Genomic DNA, 25,998 nt, shown 5'->3' with positions numbered 1-25,998 from the left:
TGGACTCAGTATTTGTGGCTCGCGGGCCACAGAGCACTAGCTCAGCATTCGTGGCACACGGGCTTAGTTGCTCTGTGGCTTGTGGGATCTTCCTGGACCAGGGCTCGAACCCATGTCCCCTGCGTTGGCAGGCAGATGCCCAACCACTGCGCCACCAGGAAAGCCCGGAGACCAGTTGTTTTGTAGAAAAAAATGTCAGTATCAATGAACCTTTGGCTGTGCCCTTCGTCCAGAGCTAGAGAGTCTGGGAGTTAAGTAAAGGAAGAGGACAGGGAGTTTAAGACATTCACTTACTCTGTTACTCCTCTAAGTTTGGCATCTCTCTTCCACTCTCAGCTACCCCTGGTGTCCCCAAGCCTAGAGCCTCAGTGTTTCAGCTTTTCCAGAAAGACGATCCTCAGGATTGGGGAGGGTCGTTGCCTGGATGTGTAGAGGGCCTACTAACTCTTCTTAAAGACTTTCAGTAAATTCTGATATTCTTCCCCACCTTCAGCATTATCTCATACTTCCAGTTTCTGCATCTTTACAGTGTTCTGCGGCTAGAGTTGGCTTGCTGTGTTTTGGCTTATTAGCACATGAAAAGCAGAGAAAGCTTTTTATATTTTATATTAGTTACTGCTTGTTCATTTGCCTTTAAAACTTTCTCAGCGTTTTTAGCATCTAATCTGCTTTTGTCTCTGCTGCGATTCTCTTTGTGTTTGTGGATTTATGCCTTGTTTTCCCCTTAACTGTCATTTTAGTTGCGTTTCAGGAGAGAGCAGAGTTAGGTGTTTAATCTGTCATTAATGTTGGAAGTAGCAAAGCAGTCACCAGCATGGGTGATCTTTACGTTATTCATAGATCTTTTGTCTTGGTTTCTCATTTTTAAATTTTTAAAATATTTATTGATTTCTAGTTTTGGCTGTGTTGGGTCTTGGTTGCAGCATGTGGGATCCTCCGCTGAGGCACGCGGGCTCCTCGTTGCGTGGTTCAGGCTTCTCTCTAGTTGTGGCATGTGGGCTTAGTTGCCCTGCGACATGTGAGGTCTTAGTTCCCCGTCCGGGGATCGAACCCGTGTCTCCTGCATTGGAAGGCGATTCTTAACCACTGGACCACCAGGGAAATTCCTGGATTCTCATTTTAATGTCACTGTTGTGTCTTCTGTCTTTGAAAATAACTCTCATGTGATTTGTAGTGTTTAGTATCAAGAAATATGTATTTTTCAGAAATATGTAATATTTCTATATACTGTAGAGGGAAAAATGGGAAGATGGATTTTTTTTTTTTTTTTTTTTTTTTTTGTGGTACGCGGGCCTCTTGCTGTCGTGGCTTCTCCCGTTGTGGAGCACAGGCTCCGGACGCGCAGGCTCAGCGGCCATGGCTCACGGGCCCAGCCGCTCCGCGGCATGTGGGATCTTCCTGGACCGGGGCACGAACCCGTGTCCCCTGCATCGCCAGGCGGACTCTCAGCCACTGCGCCACCAGGGAAGCCCGGGAAGATGGATTTTTAAAGTCTGCCTTTTTTTCTTTTTCCCTTCAGAGCACTGGTCCTAGGTAACCTCAACGCAGGGCAGGCTAGCAGGATTCAGGGCCAGGAATTGGTCTAGGCTAATGAGTAGGGTACCTGTTTTAGGCAGTGGCATGTGAATGCTCTATAAGGCTGAGGGCAAGTAGGCTGAGTGATAGGCAATGTTTTCTCCTCCTCTGCTTTGTGGTCAGGGTTCAGGATACATTGGAGGAGCTTGGCAGGGGACAGACTCTAGATAGAAGGATTTAGCTGTGGTCCAGCATAGGTGAGGTGGGTCATTTGGGAGCAGATGAGGCAGCTGCTTATTTAAGTACTTGTTACCCTTGGCGTCTCTTACTTACATGGCCCAGTGTGGGGGTCTGTATTGTGTTACATCTTGCTTATGGGTTGGGAGCCAGAGGCGAGGGTGCTCCTGCTGATGAGGCAGTATGCTCCAGTGGTGATGGGATACCAACATGGTACCTGACAGCAGAGGCTGGTAGGCACAAAGGACACATACCCCTTTAATGGAGATAAAGAACTTACTTTTCTGCCCTCAGAGGACTGCCCATCTTGCGGTCTCTGCTAGATGGTAAAATGTCCAGCCTCAGTCCCCCAAGAAGATGACTGTTGGCTGCTAATGTTGCCTGATCTGAGTGAAGACACCACAGGTGCTTTAGGAAGCTCCTTTATTTTATTTTTATTTTTTTAAAATAAGTTTATTTATTTTTTGGCTGGGTTGGGTTTTTGTTGCTGCGTGTGGGCTTTCTCTAGTTGCGGTGAGTAGGGGCTACTCTTCTTTGCGGTGCATGGGCTTCTCATTGCGGTGGCTTCTCTTGTTGTGGAGCACGGGCTCTAGGTGTGCGGGCTTCTGTAGTTGTGGCACGCAGGCTCAGTAGTTGTGGTGCACGGGCTTAGTTGCTCACGGCATGTGGGATCTTCCCGGACCAGGGATCGAACCTGTGGCCCCTGCATTGGCAGGCAGATTCTTAACCACTGTGCCACCAAGGATGTCCAGGAAGCTCCTTTAATATCCTCTTGGCTTCTTCTGACTTCTGGAGATTGGCTTGTAAGTGCTTGCCCAGGAAGTGCAAGTAACCAAACTCAGCGCATTGCTGAGGGTGTGAATCCAGGGTTCTCTTCCAGAAGTCATTTCTCCCCAGCAGTGTAAGTTTTAGGATGGTTTGAAACCTGTTCCTGCGGTCTTCTCTGCTGCCTATGTAGCAGTACACTTGAGTCCTTAACTCAGAAATCTAGACTTTTTGTCTTAAAAAAGAAATCCTAACATCTTAGACAGTAAACAACAAACATCTCTTACTTGTTAATTCAATAACTGTTTGAATTATTTACTGAGAGGAAGGAATTACACAAATCAAAGTGTTTAACCTTTTTTTTTTACCCCCCCGCACCTCCCCCACCCCAGTTGTGAAATTGAAGTCACATTGGAAGGTGTGTTTCTCTAAAACATTCTATAGTGATGTATATGGTTTTAATCATTTTATACTTAGGATGCCTTTTAGTCTCAGTTGGTTCTAATGAACCATAATTATTATTTTCACATTGGCACCCATGTTGTCACAATTTGGCCATTAGATGCCGTTTCTTCAGCTGGCTGACTTCTTTTTTTCCTGAAATCATCTTTGTTTTTTGACAGTAAGACAACTTAGGCACATCTTGAGGTGTCCTGTCCCTGAATTGTAACCAGCTCGTTTTCAAGGAGTACTGGCTCCTTTTAGAGGAGACCAGTATTAGAGATAAAGATCTGGACATGTGAGATTGTTTCACATAATGACTAATGGTAGACAGGATGATACCAGATAAGAAGCTACTTGAGTCCGCAGAACAACTAGCCTTTTATAAAAAGTCGTGGGTTTCTGTTGCTAATTTCAGTTCAGGTTTCTTTCTACCTTGTAATTTAATTTTCTCTTTCTTTAATAGTTTGGAACTATTTTATATAGGCACGCCAGAGATATGTTTATAATGTTGTCCTCTTGATGGAGAAGGTTTTTTTTTCCATTTTAAATTCTTGACTCCAGTGGCCTGAAATTGATTTCCAAGTTGGCTTTTCAGTTTTCTCTTTTCTTAGTACATTTATTTATTTTATTTATTTATTTTTGGCTGCGTTGGGTCTTCGTTGCTGCACGCAGGCTTTCTCTAGTCGCGGTGAGCGGGAGCTACTCTTCGTTGTGGTGCAAGGGCCTCTCATTGTGGTGGCTTCTCCCATTGCGGAGCACAGGCTCTAGGCACACAGGCTTCAGTAGTTGTGGTTCGCGGGCTCTAGAGACCAGGCTCAGTAGTTGTGGCGCACGGGCTTAGCTGCTCCGCGTCATATGTGGGATTTTCCCACACCAGGGCTCGAACCCGTATCTCCTGCACTGGCAGGGGGATTCTTAACTACTGCGCCACCAGGGAAGCCCCAGTTTTCTCTTGTTGACATCCCTTGAGCCACTTCTACCTGAGAAGTAAAAGAAACCCCGCCTCACCCCAAGGAAATGCCAAAGAAAACATAGGCACAATATCTGGCGACTCAGATGCTGACCCATACAATTAGTAGATAACTGGAAAGCTCTAGGTCCTTAAGGAACTCTGTTTTTAACTCTTTATTCTCCTGGATGCTACTGGTGGTGGTGTTAATCTTACAGCCACCTAAAGTTGTTGGACTCGGATTCTTGAAGACCTGTGAATAAATGAAGCTGTTCTTAATATCATTGTTAGGCTGAGCTGACATTTTGACTATTATGATTGTCAGCAAATAATAGCCAAATTAATATCAAGAATCATGAGAGATTTTAAAAAATTTACCACAGAAGTTCGGGAGACTCCTTTCTGTTGCATCACGTTTTTGCACTGTTCATTTGGTTCCATAACCAACTCAGAAGGTACCAGCAAAGTTGTATGACAACATTTCAGTCAGGTTTTAAATTTGTATTGTATCTAGGTAGCTCCCAATACATTCTACAAGTAATTTGTGATCTATTCCCAGCTATTTTCCAAAGAAAAATAAATGAGTTTATGTTATGATCGTAGGAAGTTTTAGTATAAATATCCAGGATTTGGCATGAGTTGAATACGTGTTATATACCCTTCCAGTTTTATGTTCTGGGGTAATAGTATCACTGCAGAGATGTGATGCTATCTATAACACTCCATCCTCTATCTTTTTAGCTTACAAGTTTAACCTGTTTCTTCCATTAGAATGTAAGCTAACATGAAAGCAGGGGTTTTAGCTTGGTCACTGCTGTATCCTTAGTGCCTGCTGCAAGGCTGGGCACACATTAGATGTTCAAAGAATATTTGTTGAATGAAAATATGTTGGTATTATTTCTCTGCCTCGAATCCTTTTGGAAGTAAATGATTGTTTTAGGATGTTTTAGGCTGCAAGTTGCAGGAAACTAGTTCAACTCAGTTTAAATAATGAAGAAACGCATCGTTTTGCTTAATGGAAAGCCTTGCATTAGCGGGAGATCCCTGGTTGGGTGAGTCAGTGACTCAGCAGTTAGCGCTGCCATCTCAACAGTCAGCTGCCCTCAGGCTCGTCCCTTCACTGTCAGCAGGTGTCTCGCAGCAGCAGTGAGCAGTGTGAACAAGCACTGAGAGAAAGAGAAGAGACTGACTGTGCATCTAGTTCATCTGGGACTGTACGTTTGAGTACCTAAATGTGGGAGGGAAAAATGAAAAACGTCTTTCCTTTCTTGGTGAGGACAGACAGCATGAATTTGCAGAAACTGCAGGGAGACTAAGAACCTTCAGATTACAGGATTTTGGAGATGCTGGAATATAGGATGATTTGTGAGACTCGAGCCATTCTTAGACATGGGGAAAGTTAAATGAGGGAGAACTCATTTGTTCTTTTGAAGTGCCCACTTGGGCTTGTGCTCCATTTTGCTAACCTTCCAAACCTTTGTGCCTTAAAGAGAATACCTAAAACTGCTAAAGTAGAAAACAAAAGTGGCCCATAATCTCAGCCTCCAAATAATATGTGTTGATTTCAAAAATAAAATGATACAATACTTGCAAATGTTTTTTAAAAATTTATTTAATTTTATTTTTGGCTGCGTTGGGTCTTCGTTGCTGCACACGGGCTTTTCTCTAGTTGTGGCGAGCAGGGGCTACTCTTCGTTGCGGTGCACGGGCTTCTCATTGCAGTGGCTTCTCTTGTTGCGGAGCACGGGCTGTAGGCGCGTGGGCTTCAGTAGTTGTTGTGGTGCGTGGGCTTCAGTAGTTGTGGCACGCGGGCTCAGTAGTTGTGGCTCGCGGGCTCTAGAGCGCAGGCTCAGTAGTTGTGGTGCACGGGCTTAGTTGCTCCGTGACATGTGGGATCTTCCTGGACCAGGGCTCAAACCCGTGTCCCCTGCATTGGCAGGCAGATTGTTAACCACTGCGCCACGAGGGAAGCCCCGCAAGTTGTTTTAAAAAACTTAAATAGTACAGAAAGGTGTAATAGGCCTGAATAGTCATCCTCTTTTCTGACACATATGCAGCACTGCCTCATTCCTCTCCTCAGAGGTACACGTTGTTAACAGTTTTTAATGGTTCCTTCCAGAAAATAGCTGTGTGGGTATCAGCTGCGTGTGCTCATCAGCACATACTGTTCTACTTCATTCCTTTTCACATCTGCATAAATATGCCATGGGTGGAGGTGCTCATTAAGCAGTCCTCTTTCGTGGAGCCCTTTGGTTGGGGCTAGTGTTATACATGTGTTGGTGAACCTGTGTATGTTTATCAATGAGGCATATTTCTAGTAATGGTGAGAAAGCTAGGTCAAAGTATATGAATATCTAAAATTTGGATGGATATTGTCAAATTTCCCTCCCAAAATGTTAACAACAGTTTTCATTCCTGCCATTATGCTTTCTCCTTTCTGGGTATCGTAGTTTTTTTCATTTGTGGCCCTCTGATAGGTAATATTGTTAACTTGTGATTTGAATTTTGTTAGTTGAATTGAGAGAGAAATGGAGTAGCTTATGAGTTTTTTGCCCATTCATGTTTCTTTTCCTGTGAACTGCCAAATGATTGTTGTTTCTGTTATAAGTGAGCTTTGTATGTGAAGGAAATTAACTCACTGCTGCCATATATATGGTTGTAAAACGTATTTTTCTTAATCTTTTATTGGTCTTTTTGACTTTATTTTTTGCCACTCAGATTTTTATTTTTATGGAGTTAAATTTGTCAACCTTTTTTTTCATGACTTCTGGTGTTCTGCTCTGACCTGGCCACTCCACCTGCTGACACCAGTGCGCACCTTACTGGGCTGTGTGCAGTTGTGTTCTAGGGCTGCTTTATGTCTGTTAGATGTAAGTGGAGTTAGACTTAGTTAGGTGGACAGGGTGCTGAGGCTAAAGCCTAGGGTGCGCGTGGGGGGTTGTATTGGCCATATTAAGGAGGTACTGGGTAAATTCCAGGTGGCCAGTGAGGTAAAATGGCTTTGGTCCTTTCCTCAGCTGACACTGAAAGGCTAAGGATAGAGAGACCAAAGGGCTGTGATTTTGTGATATAATAAGAAACATAAGAACTTCTAAAACTCTTGGAATTTCCTGAGAGATAGAGGTACTAGGGGTGTCTTTTTGTTGTCTTTTTATTCATAATAAACCCCTTTCAGCCATATCTAAGTTTATGTTAATGAGATCATGGGCCCCTAGATAACTTCAGGGTAGGGCTGGTTGCCAGAGGGACCAAGCTTGTGATGAGCAGGTTAGAACTTTCAGCCCCAGGGGCTTCCCTGGTGGTGCAGTGTTAAGAATCCGCCTGCCAGTGCAGGGGACATGGGTTCGAGCCCTGGTCCAGGAAGATCCCACATGCCACGGAGCAGCTAAGCCTGTGCGCCACAACTACTAAGCCTGCGCTCTAGAGGCTGTGAGCCACAACTACTGAAGCCTGCACACCTAGAGCCCATGCTCTGCAACAAGAGAAGCCACCGCAGTGAGAAGCCTGTGTACCGCAACGAAGAGTAGCCCCCGCTCGCCACAACCAGAGAAAGCCTGCGTGCAGCAACAAAAACCCAACACAGCCAAAAATAAAATAAATAAATGTATAAATAAAAAATAAAAAGAACTTTCAGCCCCATCCCTGGACCTCCAGAGATGGTAGAGAGGCTGGAGATGGAGCTTAAGGACCAGTGTCCAGTGATGTAATCAGTCATGGCTACCTAATGGAACCTCCTTAAAAACCCCTAAATGACAGGGTTCCAGTGATCACATGGAGATGCTGGGAGAATGGTGCCTGGAGAGGCATGGAAGCTCTGCGCTCTTCCCCCAATCCTTGTCCTCTGCATCTCTTCCATCTTGCTGTTCCTGAGTTGTATCCTTTTATGATGAATAGGTAATAGTAAGTAAAGTGCCTTCCTGAGTTCTGTGAGCCATACTAGCAAATTATCGAATCTCAGGAGGGGGTTGTGGGTACCCCCAATTTATAGATCAGAAATATGGGTGGCCCAGGACTTGTGTCTAAAGTGGGAGCACTCTTGTGGAACTGAGCCCTTAAGCTGTGAGGTCTGATGCTAAGTCCAGGTAGTTAGTGTCAGAATCTAATTGAATCAGTAGACATCCAGTTGGTGTCCTGAGAATTGGAAAATTGGTTGTTGGTATGGAAAAACCCCACACATTTGGTGTCAGAAGTGTTGTGAGTAAAAACAGCTCATACGGGTCATTCTCTTTTCTGGGTATAATTTTGAACCTGCCTATTTCTTCTTCTACAGGTGGAAAAATGGCGTTTGTGAAGAGTGGATGGTTGCTGAGACAGAGTAAGTACAGGACGTGAGCCCCTTGGGCTGGGTTTAGTGTTGCCTTAGGGCACATCTTTATTTCTGTGGCTGACACTGCCAGTGTTTACAAACAAATAACAAAGTCTTACTAATGTTGTTGCCCTGGATTTCCTCTTGCAGATTTTTAGAGCTCTATGAACCGTTTTTCTGCACACGTGGAGCTTCTTGGTTGCTACCTTGACAGGAACCAGGGGACAGTAATAGTCCCTGCTGGTTTCTCTTTTCTCACTAGCGTGCTATATTATTATTATTATTATTTGGTTACGCCGTGCGACAAAGTTAGTTCCCCGACCAGGGATGGAACCTGTGCCCCCTGCAATGGAAGCATAGAACCTTAACCACTGGATGGCCAGGGAAGTCCCTAGCATGCTATATTATTAACGGCTGACCTGAGGTTCTTGGATCTACCCAAGCTGAGCTGATATATTACCATGGAGCTGAGCTAATATATTAGCATGGAGGTACTGCTCGCTTTGTGGGAAACACCTGTCTCATCTGGGGATTGAACAGTGACCAGATTCTGAAATACTAGAGTCTTTAATTATAGATTAAGATTTGACCCGAGGGAACAAGTTTATCTAAAACCAAATCTTTTGTGTCTCCAAAAGGACTCTGGAGAAGGGACTCAGTTCTTTTTTTATGGGATTAAGTTCATTTTCTTAGACTCATCTCTATGGGCTTGCATATACTTAACTCTGCTTATCTCTGAGGCTGCCACCTTAAGTAGGATTCATAGTATGTTTTAAAGCAGGAAGAAGCAGCTCTGTTTATTGCAGAAAGAGTAAGCAGATCATTCTGCTGTGTTCTAGAAAGAGCAGCATTAAGGGAAAAGTGACTAGTATATTGTTTATGACTCCAGCAAAAGCTTGAGTGGTGATATATACTGTATTGTTCAGATATGAATTTGTATTTAAGGACTATTTTCAATACTTAGCTAAAATTGAGCCTAGCAAGGAAGAATGGACTTGCATACCTTAGACGGTTTATAAAAACCATTTTTGAAGCTTGTTTGTGTTCCCATTGTACAGATTTTTATATCAATATAATTATCACAACAGCTCTGTGAGGTGGGTGGCATTACCCCAGCTTCCAGCTGAAGAAATAGAGGTTCACTGATAACTGGTCCAGATGTTAACTATGGGTGGCAAATCTACATTCAGACTCAGGGCTGTCTCGTTTCAACATCAACACCCTTTCTACCAGGACACGAGCTTTCAGACTGTCTGTCCTGTTACTAGTTTTACGTTCTCAGACCTGGAGCTGAACAGGTGTCCTTTCAAGGTCTATGACAGTTCTGTAGTCTAAGAATAGATGCAGCTATTGTATTGTTGGCTTAAAAAAAAAAAAAATAGTTGTGACATATTGGAATCTAGCCCCAACGTTTGTGTAAGTTTCCTTGTCTTGGGTTTTGAGGATCTTGGGTGATCCTAAAATGGTCAGGGGACATGGAGAGCCTTGCTCAGACCTGGAGGATGAGCCTTCCCTTCCTGCACTCTTTGAGGGCAAGTGTCTTTTCTCCATCATGACTCAATGTAAATGTTCTGTCAACATAAGTGAACAGTGACCCTTTTGACAATTTTGTGCTTCCCATCAGCGCTTAGCGTGATGATGTACACAAAATAGGAGTTCTGTAAATAAGTTGTACAGACTTTTCCACTGTCTTAGTTATGGTTATCTCAAAAGTGTGTATTCGTAAGACTTATTCCATTTCCCAATCTCCTGATGTTGGGTTGATTTTTCCGTCTTTGCTAAAGCAGAAGCATCATTCATAATAAACTAAAATGAGGTGAGTTGTATTATATTCACTGAGTTGCAGAGCAGCAGAGATACACATGTAGTTACACATATGCACCACTGTCTTCAGGTTTCCTTTTCTTGCCATTGGCAGACTCTTAGGCCTCAGTATCTGGACTCTGGAGGACAGCTTAATTTAGGGTTCTGCAGTCAGGCCTTTGATGGCAGGTGCGATCCTTGGGTAGAACTCCCCAACCCGGTGATTACACCTGTCTGTGTTCGGGTGGCTCTCTTTGGTAGTTTCTGCACAGCTCAGGCACTGCCAGTTAAATGGATGCTGGGTGTCACTTATTTATCAGTTTGGGCAAGTGCTGTGGTTGCGTCTCAGCAAGGTGGGTGTTTGATAGTGGTAAAAGGAATTTGGAAGGCTGCTGGGATGAATATTTGGAATTTGTGCACATTGGCCATGAACAGGGTGGGATCTATAGGAACAAAAGATGCAGCCGGTAGCGTATGGATGTGAGAAAGGTGCAGGGGTAACTTTTAGATTTCCCTTTTGGCTGACAAGGAACTTAGAGTTTTATGAAGTTAAATGCCTAGTCCAAGATTACAAATGAATGGATGAATTCTCTCAAACCGATAGAGACGTGTGAGTTAGTAGGATGGATGCGTGCTGGGTAGGAGTCAGGCCCTGGGCCTGGGTCAGTGTCTGGGTGTGGATGTATCCAGTGTCTGAGCCTGCCTCTGCATAGTCTTAGGCAGGGAGACTCCCCACACTGTGGGCTGTAAGGGAAGGTGAGCATTAGAGAAGAGTATATGTGAAGGCCCTTCAAGAAAAAGAGAAGTTTTTCCAGAAGAGGAAAGTATTACTGTTATTTGTGTGTAGAGGCTTTACAGTTCAACGTTTTCTGATCAATCTAGCAGTTAGATACTACTGGGAAGGATTAGATATACCACATGGAGAGTTAAATGTTAGACATGTTTCATTAGCTCAAAATCAAAGTTTTATTGAACTTTCTTTTTTTTTTAAATATTTTGATACTTTTAAGTTGGCAGCGTTCTCAGTAAGATCGAAGTTCTCATCTTAGAGCATGCTGCGTGCAGCCCTGGTACAGCATGGGTGTTCATGCAGTTCGGGTCTGCTTTCACTTCCATTTTGATGGACTGCTCTGGGAAATTGTATGCAGGTATACTTTTGGGACCAGAGGAAAGTTTCTTTTGTTTCTGTTACCGGTGAATTAAAGGACAAAGTCCTTGCTTTTCCACTCAAAGGCAACATTTCCCACTTTTTTTCAGGTACTATTTTGAAGCGCTGGAAGAAGAATTGGTTTGACCTGTGGTCAGATGGTCACCTGATCTATTATGATGACCAAACTCGGCAGAGTGTGGAGGATAAGGTCCACATGCCCGTGGACTGCATCAACATCCGCACGGGACATGAATGTCGGGGTAAGTGGGTCTGTCTTGTCCAGCTTCTGTCGCCTGCCCTTCTGCTTTCTTGATGGGAGTTGATTCTTCTTCCTTACCCATTCTGCTTTCATTTACAGACCAAAGAAGGGTTTCATCTGGGAAGAGGTAACCAGATGAAACCAGACACTTGGATTATGACCCATGTGGGTTGGCAGATTAATTTTCTCCTCTGAATCAGACCCATCAGTCCACATTTCCGTTCTCTCTCATGGAGAAGGTGGTGGAAGACTAAGGAACCAGAGTGCTGGGAACCCCAAGAAGGATGGAGCTACCCTAGGCAGTATAGATTTTGTGACTCAGAAACTGGCTTATTGATAACAACTCTAGTCAGTTTCTTAAAATCCATGATGTCTTTCAATATAATTATCACAACTATTGAAGGAATAGTTTTTTTTGTTTGTTTTAATAAGCATAGACTTTTCTATTTCTAATTAATGGCATATGTAGACTTCCCTGTGTTTTATTAGCTCTGTTGCTATTTGGAATAAAGAGGCTGCTGTAGTAACCATTGGTGTAATAATATCCTGCCCCTATAAGTTCTTGAAACACAAGCCTCTATGGACTAGCTATTGAAATCCTTACTTAAACCAGGCTCAGATATCATAGGTCTTACTTCTTGGTACACAGAGATACTTTAAACAACCGATTTTCACTTTTAAAGCAGCGATCTAGTTTGATGCTTTGTGAATAAAAGCAGTAAGTATTCTGTTAACTGATGCTTTGCAACACTTTTCGTTGTGCTTATTCTTCTAATGTCTGGGCTATTTTGTGTATCACCATATGTGGATCATGCTCTGGAAGAGGCTTACATGTTTCTCCAGCAGGAAGTTTAATTAGAATGGAGTAATGATTCATGTGTTTGGTTCTGTACAGCAGAACAAAGATGTTTTATAATTGTAATGTTCTGAAGTTCTGGTCCTTTGCTTATCTGAGCTGTTAAGAAATCCTTAAAAAAAAAACTATGTAAATACTCCTGTATCCTGTATATTTTTCATAGATATTCAGCCTCCAGATGGGAAGCCAAAAGACTGTCTGCTGCAGATTGTTTGCCGAGATGGGAAAACCATCAGTCTTTGTGCAGAAAGCACAGATGATTGTTTGTAAGTTTTTTTCCAGGGTGTTTAATTTTAAAAGTGTTTTCTGTTTTAATTTCCAGTTATGAGGAAGGGAGAAGCACGGGAGTGGCGTGTTCCTGTAGGCAGCAGAATAAGTGACTCAGAGGTTGTGTGAAAGAAATGTTAAGAGTCTCACTCCATGTCTGATAACCCTGATCCTCATTTCTGCCTCTGCAGAGCTGCCCATGCAGGGTCCCATTGTAGTGAGTATGGCAGAAACTATTAGATACAGTCACTTTGCACTCTCTTTTTTCATTACTAGATGCACATTGGGCAATGGGCATAGTTAAGTGGGTTCTTAAATTTTCTTTTTTTGGCCGTGCCATATGGCTTGTGGGGTATTAGTTCCCTGACCAGGGATTGAACCTGGGCCCTCGGCAGTGAGAGCATGGAGTCCTAACTACTGGACTGCCAGGGAATTCCCCTTAAATCTTGTCCTTTTTATGTAAATGTCTTTTTGAAAAGCACTGACATCTGTATTATATAGCCTTTCTCCTTTTGGTGGTTCTTATTTCCATCTGCCATCTCTGAAGAAGGGGTGTGGAAGCACAAAGAAGGAAAACCCAACTTTATTAATTCTCAGTCTGTTAACATTAGCATTGATGTGGGATCAGAATCTTGAAAACACTGATTTTTTTTTTCCTGTCCACACTGTACCACTAACAAAGGTTAACTCTGGACATTGCAGATCTCTAGGGTTTATTTTAAATCCTAGATGTAGTTTCATTTTTACATTCTTCTCATTTATATTAGTGAATCTTAAATAGCACTTTCTGGAAAAGATGTACCTTTCCTAAAGACTAATGGAGAAATGAACACAGGTCAAGCCAGTTTGCTACTTTTTTATAAACTGGATCTATATTTTTACTCTTTAATAATTTGAACACTTACTTTGCACTGGGTACTGTGCTAACTGCTTTATGTATGTTGTTTAATCCTCACCATATCTTATAAAGTGGATACTGTTCTGTTGTAAGAAATTGAGGCATAGTGAGGTTAAGTAACTTTCTGTATCAGTTTTTAATGCTCTTGTAATAAATTACCACAAGCTTAGTGGCTTCGAACAGTACACATTTCTGATTACATTTCTGGAGGTCAGAGTTCTACACTAGGTTTCAAAGTGTTGGCAGGGCCATGATCCCTTCTTGAGGCTCTAGTGGGGAGTGCATTTCCTTGCCTTTTCTAGCTTCAAGAGTCCTCCTGCATTCCTTGGCTTCTGGGCTGAGCCCTTCTCCTGCTGTTATCTGTCTGATTCTCTGTAGCTGGGGAAGGTTATATGCTTTTAAGGATTTAAGAATAGTTTGAGCCAGCCTCGATAATCCAGTATAATCTTCTCCATTTCAAGGTCCTTAACCTTAAGTATAGCTGCAGAGTCCATTTGCCTGGTGAGGTAACATTTTTAGAGGTTCTGGGGATTAGGATGTGGATTTCTCTGTAGGGAGGAGGCATCATTCTGCCTGCCATACTTCCCAAGGTTTTAGAGCTTTTAGGCTCGACTCAGAATTTGAATCTTTGTCTTCATAGCCCTTTGTTCTTAACTGCTCTATTCTACTGTTCGCTGAGATGTCACATGTATGGACGGTTCCTTTAAGTACTAGTGGAAAAAATATCTAGAACTAAAATTTTAGAATATTTTAACAAAACATGGGAGGCTTTTTTGTCATAGAGGAGGGAGAAGGGGTAAAAGTACACTGAAGGACTTGCCTTGTTTGGCATGGAAGGCTGACTTTTTCTTAACTTTATGGGAAAATAGAGGTTTATTTATGTGTCTAATTTTAAGGGTACAATTAGGGACAGAGCAATGGAGGATAATACTAGAATAAAAAAACCCAGCAGGTAAACTTAATAAGGCATGACAGGAGATGAAGTAGCAGTAATTAGACCAATGATATCTGTGAATTCAATAAATGTGAGTTGGTTAAATTCTCCTTAAAAAGGATAAGATCTGAGATTGGGCAGAAGATACAAAGTCCACCTATTTATTCTGTTAACAGGAAACACACTTGAAATAAAATGACACAGCAAGGTAAAAAAGTAAAGAAGAGGAGACTGTTTGTTTCCTGGGGCTGCTGTAACACAGTATCACAAGCTAGGTGCCTTAAAACAACAGGTTTATTCTCTCACAGTTCCAGAAGCTAGAAGTCTGACATTACTGTGTCAGCAGAGCCATGCTTCCTCTAAGACTCTGGATAGAATCGTTCCTGGCCTCTTCCTAGGTTTGGTTGTGGCCGGTTATCCTTGATGTTCTCTGGCTTGCAGCTGCACCACTCCAGTCTCTGCCTCTGTTATAACATGGTATTCTCCCTGTGTGTCTGTGTCCACATTTCCTCTTCTTATAAGGACATCTTCATTCAGTATGACCTCATCTTAATTTGACTCCATCTGCAGAGACCCTATTTCTAAATAATTCACCTGTACTGGGGATTAGGACTTAAGCTTATCTTTCTGCAGGGGATACAATTCAACCCATGACAGAGACCTCTGGGAAAAAAGGGGGAAATGAATCTGTGTCATCTTCCTCAACTACCTAGTGAAATGAAGGGGAAGACATTCAGAAGCGACAGCCAAATAAGTTTAACTTCAAGCACAGAATACAAAGAGCAACAGTCAGAAAAAGAAATAGAAGATTCTGTTGAGATGTATCACAGTTTTTAACCCTACCCCAACTCCCAGAAGCAGTAACAAGATGAGCTAATTAAATCTTAAAAATTTTTGGTAGTACCCTGCGGTCTGTAGAGGTGCTGATACTTCTTGAAAAAGCCAAGGAAAAACCCTTGAGCCTATGATATCCTTGGGACCTTAGCAGAGACTGGAAGGTTCCCCCAGGGCTTGTCATTTCAGAACACTGGAAGGCAGAGAAGGATAAGCGAGCCCCGGCATAAGACATTCAAAGGAATTATGCTTACAAGAGTGTAGAACCCAGATTTTTCAGAAAGGACTTACTCCCTATCTTGACCAGTCACAAAAATTAACTTGAAATGGATTGAAGACTTAAATGTAAGACCGTAAACTGTAAACCTACTAGAAGGAAACATGGGGAAAAGGTCTTTGATATTGGTCTTGGCAGCGATTTTAGATATGACACCAAAAATGCAAGCAACAAAAGCAGAAGTAAACAAATTGGGACTACATTAAACAAAAACGCTTCTGCACGGCAAAAGAAGTAATTAGAAAGATAACAAGGCACCCTATGGAATAGGAACAGATATTTGCAAACCATTTATATGATAAGGGTTTAATATCTAAAATATGTAGGGAACTTGTATGACTCCATAGCATAAAAACGAACCAATTAAAAGGTGGGGAAAGGACTTGAAAAAACGTTTTTCCAAAGGTGCTCAACATCACTAATAATCAGGGAAGTGCAAACCAAAACCACAGTGAGGTCACCTCACACCTTAGAATGGCTGTTATCAAAAAGACAAAAGATAAGTATTGGTGAGGGTGTGGAGAAAAGGGAACCCTGTGCACTATTGGTGGGCATGTAACTTTGTGCAGCCACTATGGAAAACAGTATGGAGGTTCCTCAAAAAATTAAAAGTAGAACTACCATATGATTCAGCAATGCCACTTCTGTGTATATATCTGAAGGAAATTAAATCATTGTCTCAAAGAGGTAGCTGTACCCCTGTGTTTCTCGCATTATTCGTAGTAGCCAAGACATGGAAACAACTCAAGTGTCTGATGATGGATGAACTGATAAATAAAATGTGATACACACACACACACAGACTTGTGCATGCATGGGTAATGGACTGTTAATCAACCATAAAACAGGAAACCCTGCCTTTACAACAACATAAATGGACCTTGAGGGCATTATGCTAAGTGAAGTAAGTCAGACAGAGAAAGAAAAATACTATATGTTCTCACTTATATGTAGAATCTAAAAAAGCCAAAATCATGGAAGTAGAGAGTAGAATGGTGTTTGCCCGGGGTTGAGGGAAATGGGGGAGATATTGGACAAAGAGTACAAGCATCCAGCTGTAAAATGAGTGAGTTCTGGGCATCTATTGTACAGCATAGTGACGATAATTAATCATACTGTCTCATATACTTGAAAGTTAAGAGAGTAGATCTTAGGTGTTATCACCAGAAAAAATAAAAAGGTAATCGTGTGGGGGTCCTGGACGTGTTAGCTTATTGTGGTAATCAATTCATGATATACGTGTCAGGTCATCATGTTGTACACCTTAAACTTACATACGTTATAGGTCAGTTTCTCAAATACCAACATTATTTTTAATAGCAAAATATTGCTGACCATCTAAATCTCATATCATGGAACATTATGTAGCCATTAAAAAAATCAGGTAGATCTGTGTGTATAACATGAAGAGATACTGCTAGTTCTAGTATAGTTAAGTATGGTACATTTTACATTTATTTAAAAAGTAAAGGAAAAACTGTAGATTATGCTTTAAATGTTACATATGTACTATAGATTTATTTCTTTACATATCATATATTCCTAGTGCATGTCTTAGATAAGTTGATTGAGTACGTCTTGAGGCAAGGGCTTCAGATCTGCTCTTAAAAACAAGCTTTTTCAGAAATTCCGATGCCAATGCAGGTTTGAGAACCGTTGAGATAGATGTTGGATTGCCTGAAATAAAGTACCTCTTTCTTTTCTTCAGGGCCTGGAAATTTACGCTTCAGGATTCCAGGACAAACACAGTAAGTTGCTAATGGCAGTCACTAGTTATGTTTTCACTTAGTCTTGCTGTAACAAACGGGGGAACAGGAGGTTAAGAAGGGAAATGGGGAAGAGGGTTTTTTGGCCATCCGGCCCAGGATGAGCAAGCAGAGATAGGCAGGCTGTGTTTCGCTGACAGTGAGGAAGCTGGATTTTGCCAAAACATTTTGGCAGGAGGAGCCCTCCTAACACAGGCACACTGGTCCCAGTGTTGTTTTCTAGAAATGTTTGTGTCTCACAAAGATTTGCAACACTTTGAATTCTGCTGCCGTTTACAGAGAAGGCACAAAAGGGACCACAGGGTCCTTTTCATGAATAGCATCTCAGCCTGTGAAATAAACATTTTTGGGACTTGTACTTGTCTCTGGTTTCTTCTGACTTTAGGAAGTAACTGAGACAGTAAACCCCATTTGTAGAGGCTAGTGATACCATCTTGGTGTCTGTCAGGGAATCAAAGGCAATTCCCTCTGTGGTCAACATTTTCATTCTTCAGGTAGGGTTTTATTTTTTCATTTATTTCTCTAGGAAGGAAAGAGAAAGGTAGATGGTGCTTTTAAAAGAATTTGTACAGGTGGGAAAAGAAAGTAAAAAGACTTAATATCCAAATGCTGTTTTTTCCTAGTTTTGTTAGCTCAGGACTGTTCTTCCTCCTAAGATTACAGGTCCAGTTACCTTTTCTTCGATGAAAATCCTTTACTTGAATGAAGTTAGTATTGATGATTCATATAGTTAGGGGCAAGAGCTAAGGTGATTCTTCACGTGGATATTTTTAAAAAGAGCACACATATTTTTGTTTTCCACCGGGGGGTAATTTACTGAAAGATTTTTAAATTTTTTAATGGAAAAACCAGATTGTGAGTGTAGAACATATCCCTGACTGCTACGTTTTAGATTGTAGGATTTTTATTTGTGAACAGAAGGGATGTTGAGAGTGGTGTAACATCTTTTAAAAGGGCTGGGTAACAGTGGAGGCCCTGTGGCCTTCTTGGGCAGTGAGAACTCTACTTCTGCCCCCTGCTGGTGGCTGAGGAGGGCCACATCCTCCTGAATTCAAAGGACACTGGAGTGCTGGGTGGTGGGCAAGGGGAGGGTGGTCCTGCTAGTCATTGCTTCTCAGAGAGCTGTTATATTTCCTCTTCAAAGATTAAACTTTTCGGCTTTTATTAATTTTTTTATTTACTAAATAAAAGGGTATAGTATCATAAGAGCCTTTAGTTGCTTTGTGGCAACTCACTTGTTTTCATACTTTCTCTCCTCTCAAGGCTTATGTTGGCTCAGAAATCGTGTATGACGAGACTGCCGTGGTTTCCTCCCCACCTCCTTACACAGCCTATGCTGCACCAACCCCTGAGGTAGGGAGCAAATCTTTGCCTTATAGAATCCAAGTGAGGGAAACTTGATGTCTCTGTGCTACTGTGCTTTTAAAACAAAAGAAAACTTTGAGCCAGCCAGTATCAGAGAAATTAGAAATGTACTGTAAACCCTTTCTTCTTTAAACTTTTCTTTTTTAAATAGATTGTTACCATCTTTTGCTTTCCTAAAATAAAGCAACTGCTTTATAATCTTCCTGTTCACATTTTCTTTTTAAGATAGACCTAAAAATGAATCATGGTAATATGATTTTGATGATTCAAGTTTATACTTAATTATTTACTTGAATACTCTCTATCATCAGAAAAAATGCTTTTTTTATTTTGAAAAAACAAAAACAAAACCTTAAAAACAAAAATCACATGCCCAATACCTTGTGGTGTCCCCTAGTTAGAGGTGCCAGGCATTCAGTGCTACATATAGAAGTCTCCTGTGGAGGCACTTTGATTTTTTTTTTTTTTTTTTTACTTTTAATTTTGAAATAATTATAGATTCACAAGAAGTTGCAAAGGTAATATGGAGAAATCTCATGTCTCATGTACTCTTCACCCATTTCCCCAGCTGTTACATGGTAGACAAAATCAAAACCAGGAATTTGAAATTGGTACAATGTTTATGTCTGGTTCCATGTCATTTTATCATATGTGTAAATTTGTATAACCGCCACCTCAATCAAGATATAAAACTGTTCATAATATCTTCTTCCTGCTACACCCTCTTATAGTCACACCCTTCTTCCCCTTCCCTAACTCCTGTCAACCACTGATTTGTTTGCCATCTGTATAACTTTGTCATTTCCACAGTGTTATATACATGGAATCATATAACACGTGATCTTTTGAAATCTTTTGATGTTTTCACTAAGCACAACGCCCTTGAGAGTCATCCAAATTGTTGCATGTGTCAATAGTCTGTTCCTTTTTATTGCTGAGTAGTATGCCATGGTATGGACGTATCACATTATGTATTGAACGTTTAACTATTGGGAGACATTTTGGTTGTTTCTAGATTTTGGCTGTTACCGATAAACCTTATGTGAACACTCATGTACAGGTTGTTATGCAGACATAAAGTTTTATTTCCCTGGGATAAGTGCCCCAAAATGTAATTGCTGAGTTGAATGTATGGTAAGTATATGATTAGTTTTTTAAAAAGCTGACAAACTGCTTTCCAGAGTTTCTCTACTATTTCTCTTTCCCATCAGTAGTGTATGTGTGGTTTACTTTCTCTGTATCCTCACCAGCATTTGCTGTTGTCGCTGTTTTTTATTTTAACTATTCCGATAGGTGTGTAGTGATATTTCACTGTGATCCTAATTGGCATTTCCTATAGCTTGTGATGTTGAACATCTTTTTATGTGCTTACTTGCCATCCATATATCCTGTTCAGTGAGATATGTCTTCATGTCATTTGCTCATTTTCTACTTGTTTTATTATTTTTTTATTGTTGAGTTTTGAGAGTTCTTATATATATGTTTGAGATAGGAATCCTTTGTCAGATATGTGATCAGTAGCATATCTTTTTATTCTCTTTGACAGTGCCTTTCACAGAGTTTTTAATTTTGATGCAGTCCAATTTATCAGTTTTTCCTTTTATGGACTGTGTTTTGTTGTCATGTTTAACACTTCACCTAGACCAAGTTTCCCAAGATTTTCTCCTATGTTATCTTCTGAAAGTTTCATAGTCCTAGGATTTATACACGAGTCTTTTCTGTTGTCAGTTAATTTTGAATAAGGTGAGAGGGTTATGTTGAGGTTCTTTTATTGTTTTGCATATGGATGTTCAATTGTCCCATCACTATTTGTTGAAAAGACTGTTAATCCTTTCTGGAATTGGTTTTGCATCTCTGTAAAAAATCAGTTGGCTGTATTTATGTGTGTCTGTTTCTGTGTTCTCTGTCTGTTCCATCCTCTGATACCACACAGACTTGATTACTGTAGCTATATATCAATAATAAGTCTTGAGATTGGGTAGGCTGATTCCCCCCACTTCATTCTTCCTTTTCAGAATTCTTTTAGCTATTCTGATTCCACTTACTTTCCATGTAGATTTGTCTAAATGTACAACAAAATCTTTCTGGGATTTTGATAGAAATCAGGTTTTTTGGGGAAGCATTGACATCTTTATTATGTTGAGCTTCCAATCCATGAAAATGGACTGTCTATTTAGATCCTGTTTGATTTTTTTCCACTAGCATTTTGTAGCTTTCAATATATAAATCCTGTATGTTTTTTGTTAGATTTATACTTAAATATTTCTCTTTTTTTTGAATTTTTGTATATGGTATTTCAAATTTCATTTTCTCCATGTTTATTGCTAGTATATAGAAACACAGTTGATTTTTATATGTTGATCTTGTAGCCTGTGAGCTTATTACTAAACTCACTTATTGGTTCTATAAGTATTTTATTTTATAAATTTATTTATTTATTGGCTGTTTTGGGTCTTCGTTGCTGTGCACGGGCTTTCTCTAGTTGCAGCGAGCGGGGGCTACTCTTCGTTTGCGGTGCGCGGGCTTCTCATTGTGGTGGCTTCTCTTTCTTGCCAAGCATGGGCTCTAAGTGCGCGGGCTTCAGTAGCCGTGGCTCGTGGGCTCTAGAGCGCAGGCTCATTAGTTGTGGCGCGTGGGCTTAGTTGCTCCACGGCATGTGGGATCTTCCTGGACCAGGGCTCGAACCCATGTCCCCTGCATTGGCGGGCGGATTCTTAATAACTGTGCCACCAGGGAAGTCCAAGTATTTTATTTTAGATTCTTTGGAATATACTACATAGACAGTCATGTCATCTACAAATAGAGTTATTTCTTCCTTTGTAGTCTGTGTACCTTCTATTTCCTTGCCTTGCCTTGCCTTATTGCCCTGGTTAGAACTTCCAATATTATTTTGAAGAGCAGTGGTGAGAGCAGGCATTCTTGCCTTCTTCCTGATTTTACGGGGAATGCGTTCAGTTTTTCCACACTAAGTGTGATGTCTTTTGTAGATGTTGTTTGTCAAGTTGAAGAAAGTCCTTCTTTTTTTTAGTTTTCTGAGTGTTTACCATGAATGGGTGTTGGATTTTGTCAAATACCTTTTCTGCATCAATTGATTTGGTCATGTGATTTTTTTTTAAACCTTTTTTTTAAAAACTTAAATATGGTGGGTTACATTAATTTTTGAATACTGAACCAGCTTTGCATCCCTGGAATAAATCTCACTAGGTTGTGGTGTATAATTCTTTTTATTTATTGCTGAATTCTATGTTTGCTAATATTTATTAGGAGTTTTTGCAACTGTATTCATGAGGGATATTGGTCTGTAGTTTTCTTTTTTTGTACTCTGTTTTATTTTGTTATCAGGTGGTACTGACTTTATAGAAGTTAAGGAACTGTTCCATGCTCTTGTATTTTCTAGAAGATATTGTGTAGAAGTGATGTTAATTCTTCTTTAATCATTTGGTAGACATTTGCAGTGAAACTGTCTGGGCCTGCCTGGAGATTTCTTTTGGGGGATATTTTAAATTACAAATTCTGTTTTCTTAATAGTTACAGGACTATTCATTCTCTATTTCATATTGAATGGGTTGTGGTATTTTATACTTTTTGAGGAATTGGTCCTTTTCATTTATATAAGTTGTCTAATTTATGTGTGCAGCTCTGTCATTTGGTCCATACACACTTATATTTTCTTGCTGGATTAACCCTATTATCATTATGTTATGTTCTTCTCTGTTTCTGATAATTTTCTTTAGTCTCATGTCTACTCTGTCTGATATTAATGTAGCCACTTCTGCTTCCTTTTTATTAATGTTTGCATGATATCTCTTTTCCCATCTTTTTTCTTTCAACATACATATTACATTTGAAGTTTCTTATAGACAGCATATAGTTGGGTCATCCCCTCATCCCCCCATCTGACAAATCTCTATCTTGTAACTGGTATATTTAGGCCATTTACATTTTTTTATTGTGTAAGTTTAAGGTGTACTATCTGTTATTTTGATACCTTTATATATTGTAAATGATTGCAAATGTAGCAATATTTATTACACTACATAATTAAAGCATGATATTATTGTCTATATTCATTATATGATGGATTAGATCTCAAGGCTTATTTAATACTTGTTACAAGTTTGTACCCTTAAACACCATCACTCTTAACCTTGCCCACAGACCATTTGCATATGATGTAATTTTGATGCGTTAAGTATGCCATTTTATTTTTTGTTTTCCTTTGGTTCTGTTTTCATTTCTGTATGTTCTTTTACTTAAGCTTTTTGTGAGTTACTAGAACATGTTTTATTTTATCTTATTATTTATTTATTTTTACTTTTATTTATTTTTTGGCTGCACTGCGCGGCTTGTGGGACCTTAGTTCCCCGACCAGGGAGCTAACCCAGGCCCTTGGTGGTGAGAGCGCAGAGTCCTAACCACTGGACTGCCAGGGAATTCCCATAGAACATGTTTTAGAATTACATTTTGATGTATCTGTAATGTTTTGAGTATCTCTTTGTATTGCTATTTTAATGGTTGCTCTAGTTGTTACATTATGCATGTACACATATTTTTCAAAGTCCGGTGTTCACATTTTACCAGTCCAGTGAAGTATCAAACCATTACCTCTAAATTCCTTTTTTCTCTCTCATTTTATGGTATAATTGTTTTAAGTATTTCTTTTACATGTATTGAGAACCATATTAGATGGTGTTATAGATTTTGCTACAGCTGTCAAACTTATTAGAAAAATCAAGATGTGATTTTTATTATGTTTACATGTATTCTGCTTTGACCATATTTTTTTACCTCCTGATGTTTCAAGATTTCGTTTATTATTTACTGTTTAGTGAAATTCCTTTTGTCATTCTCTTAGGATAGATCTGCTGGCAACAGATCCTCAGTTTTCCTTCATCTGAGAATGTCTCAATTTCATCTTTGTTCTGAAGAATATTTTCAGTAGTATAGAATTCTGAGTTGACATTTCTTTCAGCACTTGATAAATGTGTGCTATTTCCTCTGGCTCTCTGATTTCTGATTAGAAATCTGCTATCATTTGAATTTTTTTCCCCCGTGTACATAGTGCATTGTTTCTGGCTACTTTCCTTGTCTTTAGTTTTCAGAAGTTTGACTCTGATGTGTGTATTTGGGGATTTATCTTATTTGGTGTTCATTCAGTTTCTTGAATACGTAGGTTTATGTTTCTTGCTAAATTTGGGAAATTTTAACCTATTCCTATTTCTGGAATGTTGTTTTAGACCCACCCTCTTTCTCTAATGAAACTGATGATGCAGATGTTAGATGTCCCACATGTCTCAGAGTTTTTGTTCATTTTTTTCTTCAATCTGCTTTTTCTCTGTTCTAATTAGGTAATTTCTACTCTTTATATTCATGTTCATTGATTATTTGTCATCTCTATTTGTTGTTGAGTCCATTCATTGAATAATTTATTAGTTATTTTTATATTTCTAAAATTTTCATTGGTTATTCTTGATATATATCTTTATATAGTTTTTCCTGATATTTTTCTGGTTTTGTGGAGACTTCCTGTTTCTTTTATGAATTTCAAACATGTTCTTAATTACTTATTGAAATATTTTAATGATAGCTGCTTTAAAATCCTTCCCAGGTAATTCCAACATCTTTGTCATCTTGGTGTTGGTCTCTTTTGTTGTCTTTTGTCATCCAGTTTGAGATCTTCCTGGTTCTTGGTATGACTAATTATTCTTTATCAAAACCTGGACATTTTAAATATTATAAGACTGAATCTACTTAAGTCTTGCATTTTAGCAGACTTCCTCCTAATGCTCCTCCGCTGGGTGAAGAGGGGGTCTGCTTTGTTCCTTCATGTAACGGTGGAAGTCCAGGTTGTCCCCTGGGTCCCATTTGACACTGGCTCATTGTCACTGCTAAGAGGGCTGGGAATTCAGGCCCTTCTCTAGGTCTCTGTGACACCAGCCTGCCTGGGAGTTGGAGGGACTTTCCCTGCTGCTCCCCACTAGCCTTCACTGATACTATGGTTACTGATAAGAGGTTGTGGAAGTACTTGCTCTCCACTGGGTCTCTGTTGATCCTACTCCAGCAGGACAGGAAGGGGCACCTTGTTTCTGCTGGGCAGAGATGGGAGTTCTGGCTCCTTGCATGGTCTCCACTGACACTGTGGTATGGGACTGGAGGTAGCCTGTTTCCATCTGGTAGCAATGAAATTCCCAGCTTCCCACTTGGCCTTCTCTGACACTGTTTGAGATGGGGGTGGGAGAGCGTCTTTCTCCATACTGGACTTTGCTGGTGGGAGTAATAGCCACAGCTATTTTTGTGTTGTTTGGCTGGAGTGAAAATGGTCTCTCTTGCCAGATTGGCCTTTTCCTTCTTAGGCTCTTTGGGTAGAGACAGCAGGCTTTCCTTGAGGCAGACCAAGAAAGGTTGGCATTTCTTGGTTGCCGCTTCTACATTATCCAGTCGGATGTAGGAGGCAAAAAGAAAACCCAGGGAACTCACTGTGTGTCCTTCTTAGGGTCATGAAGTCCCTAGACAGTCACCTGCTTTCTCTCTACCTTTCAGAGTCTCCTTGTGTTTGTTGTATGTATCGTGTCCAGGGTTTTCAGTTGTACTTAGAAGGAAGAATAGGGAAAACAACGTCTGCGTCTATTCTGTCTTACAGAAGCATACATTCTGTCTCCTGCTTTTGTAAGATAACAGGTTTAGATCTACATACGTATTTGCCAGGCCATAGCTCCCTGTTCTCCCCTGTGTATAGCCTTTGTCACATAATGACAATAATTGTAATTGTCTGTAAACATGTCTGCCCTGTCACCACCTGTGAGCTCATAAAGAAGGTCAGGCCTTTCATCTCCGTATTTCCCAGTATACGGTAGTCCTTTACTTGGTCAGTGGAGGCAGTCCACTGCCCATTTCTGGCAATGCCCTTTCATAGGCATGTCCTTGTGGAAAACTGCCAGTCACCTGCCCAGGCCTCAGACCTCAGACCCCCCAGTATCAGTCTTTTATATTCTCCTGCCAGGAACTGCTGGTAATTGGGCTGGGGAGGGTTTTGCTGCTAGGCTGGCTTCACCAAGAGAAAACTGGCTTTGGATGAATCTCGTTTATCACCTGGTCCAAACTGATCATTTTAGAGATGAACAAAACAAGGCCTACAGTAGTTAGATGACTTACTGAAGGTCAAGTTAGTGGTACAGCTGAAATGAAATTGGAATCTCTGGCAAGTCCAGTTCTCTTTTTTGTTGTGTTTTCCACCTACTTTATTTTACAGCCTGAAAGTAGATTCCAGTTGTGGGTTTGTTTTTTTAGGATCTTAAAACAAAGGGCATAAGCACACTGTCTCATGTTCTTTATTTATTGTTATTATTTTTAAAATATTTATTTATTTATTGGGC

At 40.5% G+C, this 25,998-nt stretch overlaps 1 protein-coding gene across 4 annotated transcripts in view; it reads left to right on the top strand.

Annotated features, from left to right (window-relative positions):
• PLEKHB2 (pleckstrin homology domain containing B2) overlaps window positions 1-25,998 on the top strand; it is a 49,193-nt gene that overhangs the window by 5,366 nt on the left and 17,829 nt on the right. For all 4 annotated transcript variants that reach the window (XM_019931816.3, XM_019931815.3, XM_019931813.3 and 1 more), the window contains exons 2-6: window positions 8,181-8,225; window positions 11,277-11,429; window positions 12,448-12,550; window positions 17,203-17,242; window positions 18,524-18,613. In XM_019931816.3, the coding sequence (XP_019787375.1) occupies window positions 8,189-8,225; window positions 11,277-11,429; window positions 12,448-12,550; window positions 17,203-17,242; window positions 18,524-18,613 (423 nt within the window). In that variant the 5' untranslated portion in view covers window positions 8,181-8,188. The remainder of the gene's footprint in view (window positions 1-8,180; window positions 8,226-11,276; window positions 11,430-12,447; window positions 12,551-17,202; window positions 17,243-18,523; window positions 18,614-25,998) is intronic.

Source organism: Tursiops truncatus, chromosome 7 (assembly GCF_011762595.2).
Source record: "Tursiops truncatus isolate mTurTru1 chromosome 7, mTurTru1.mat.Y, whole genome shotgun sequence".
Taxonomy (NCBI): domain Eukaryota; kingdom Metazoa; phylum Chordata; class Mammalia; order Artiodactyla; family Delphinidae; genus Tursiops; species Tursiops truncatus.
Note: the sequence above shows the minus strand (reverse complement) of the source record. Positions and strands in the feature narration are given on the sequence as shown.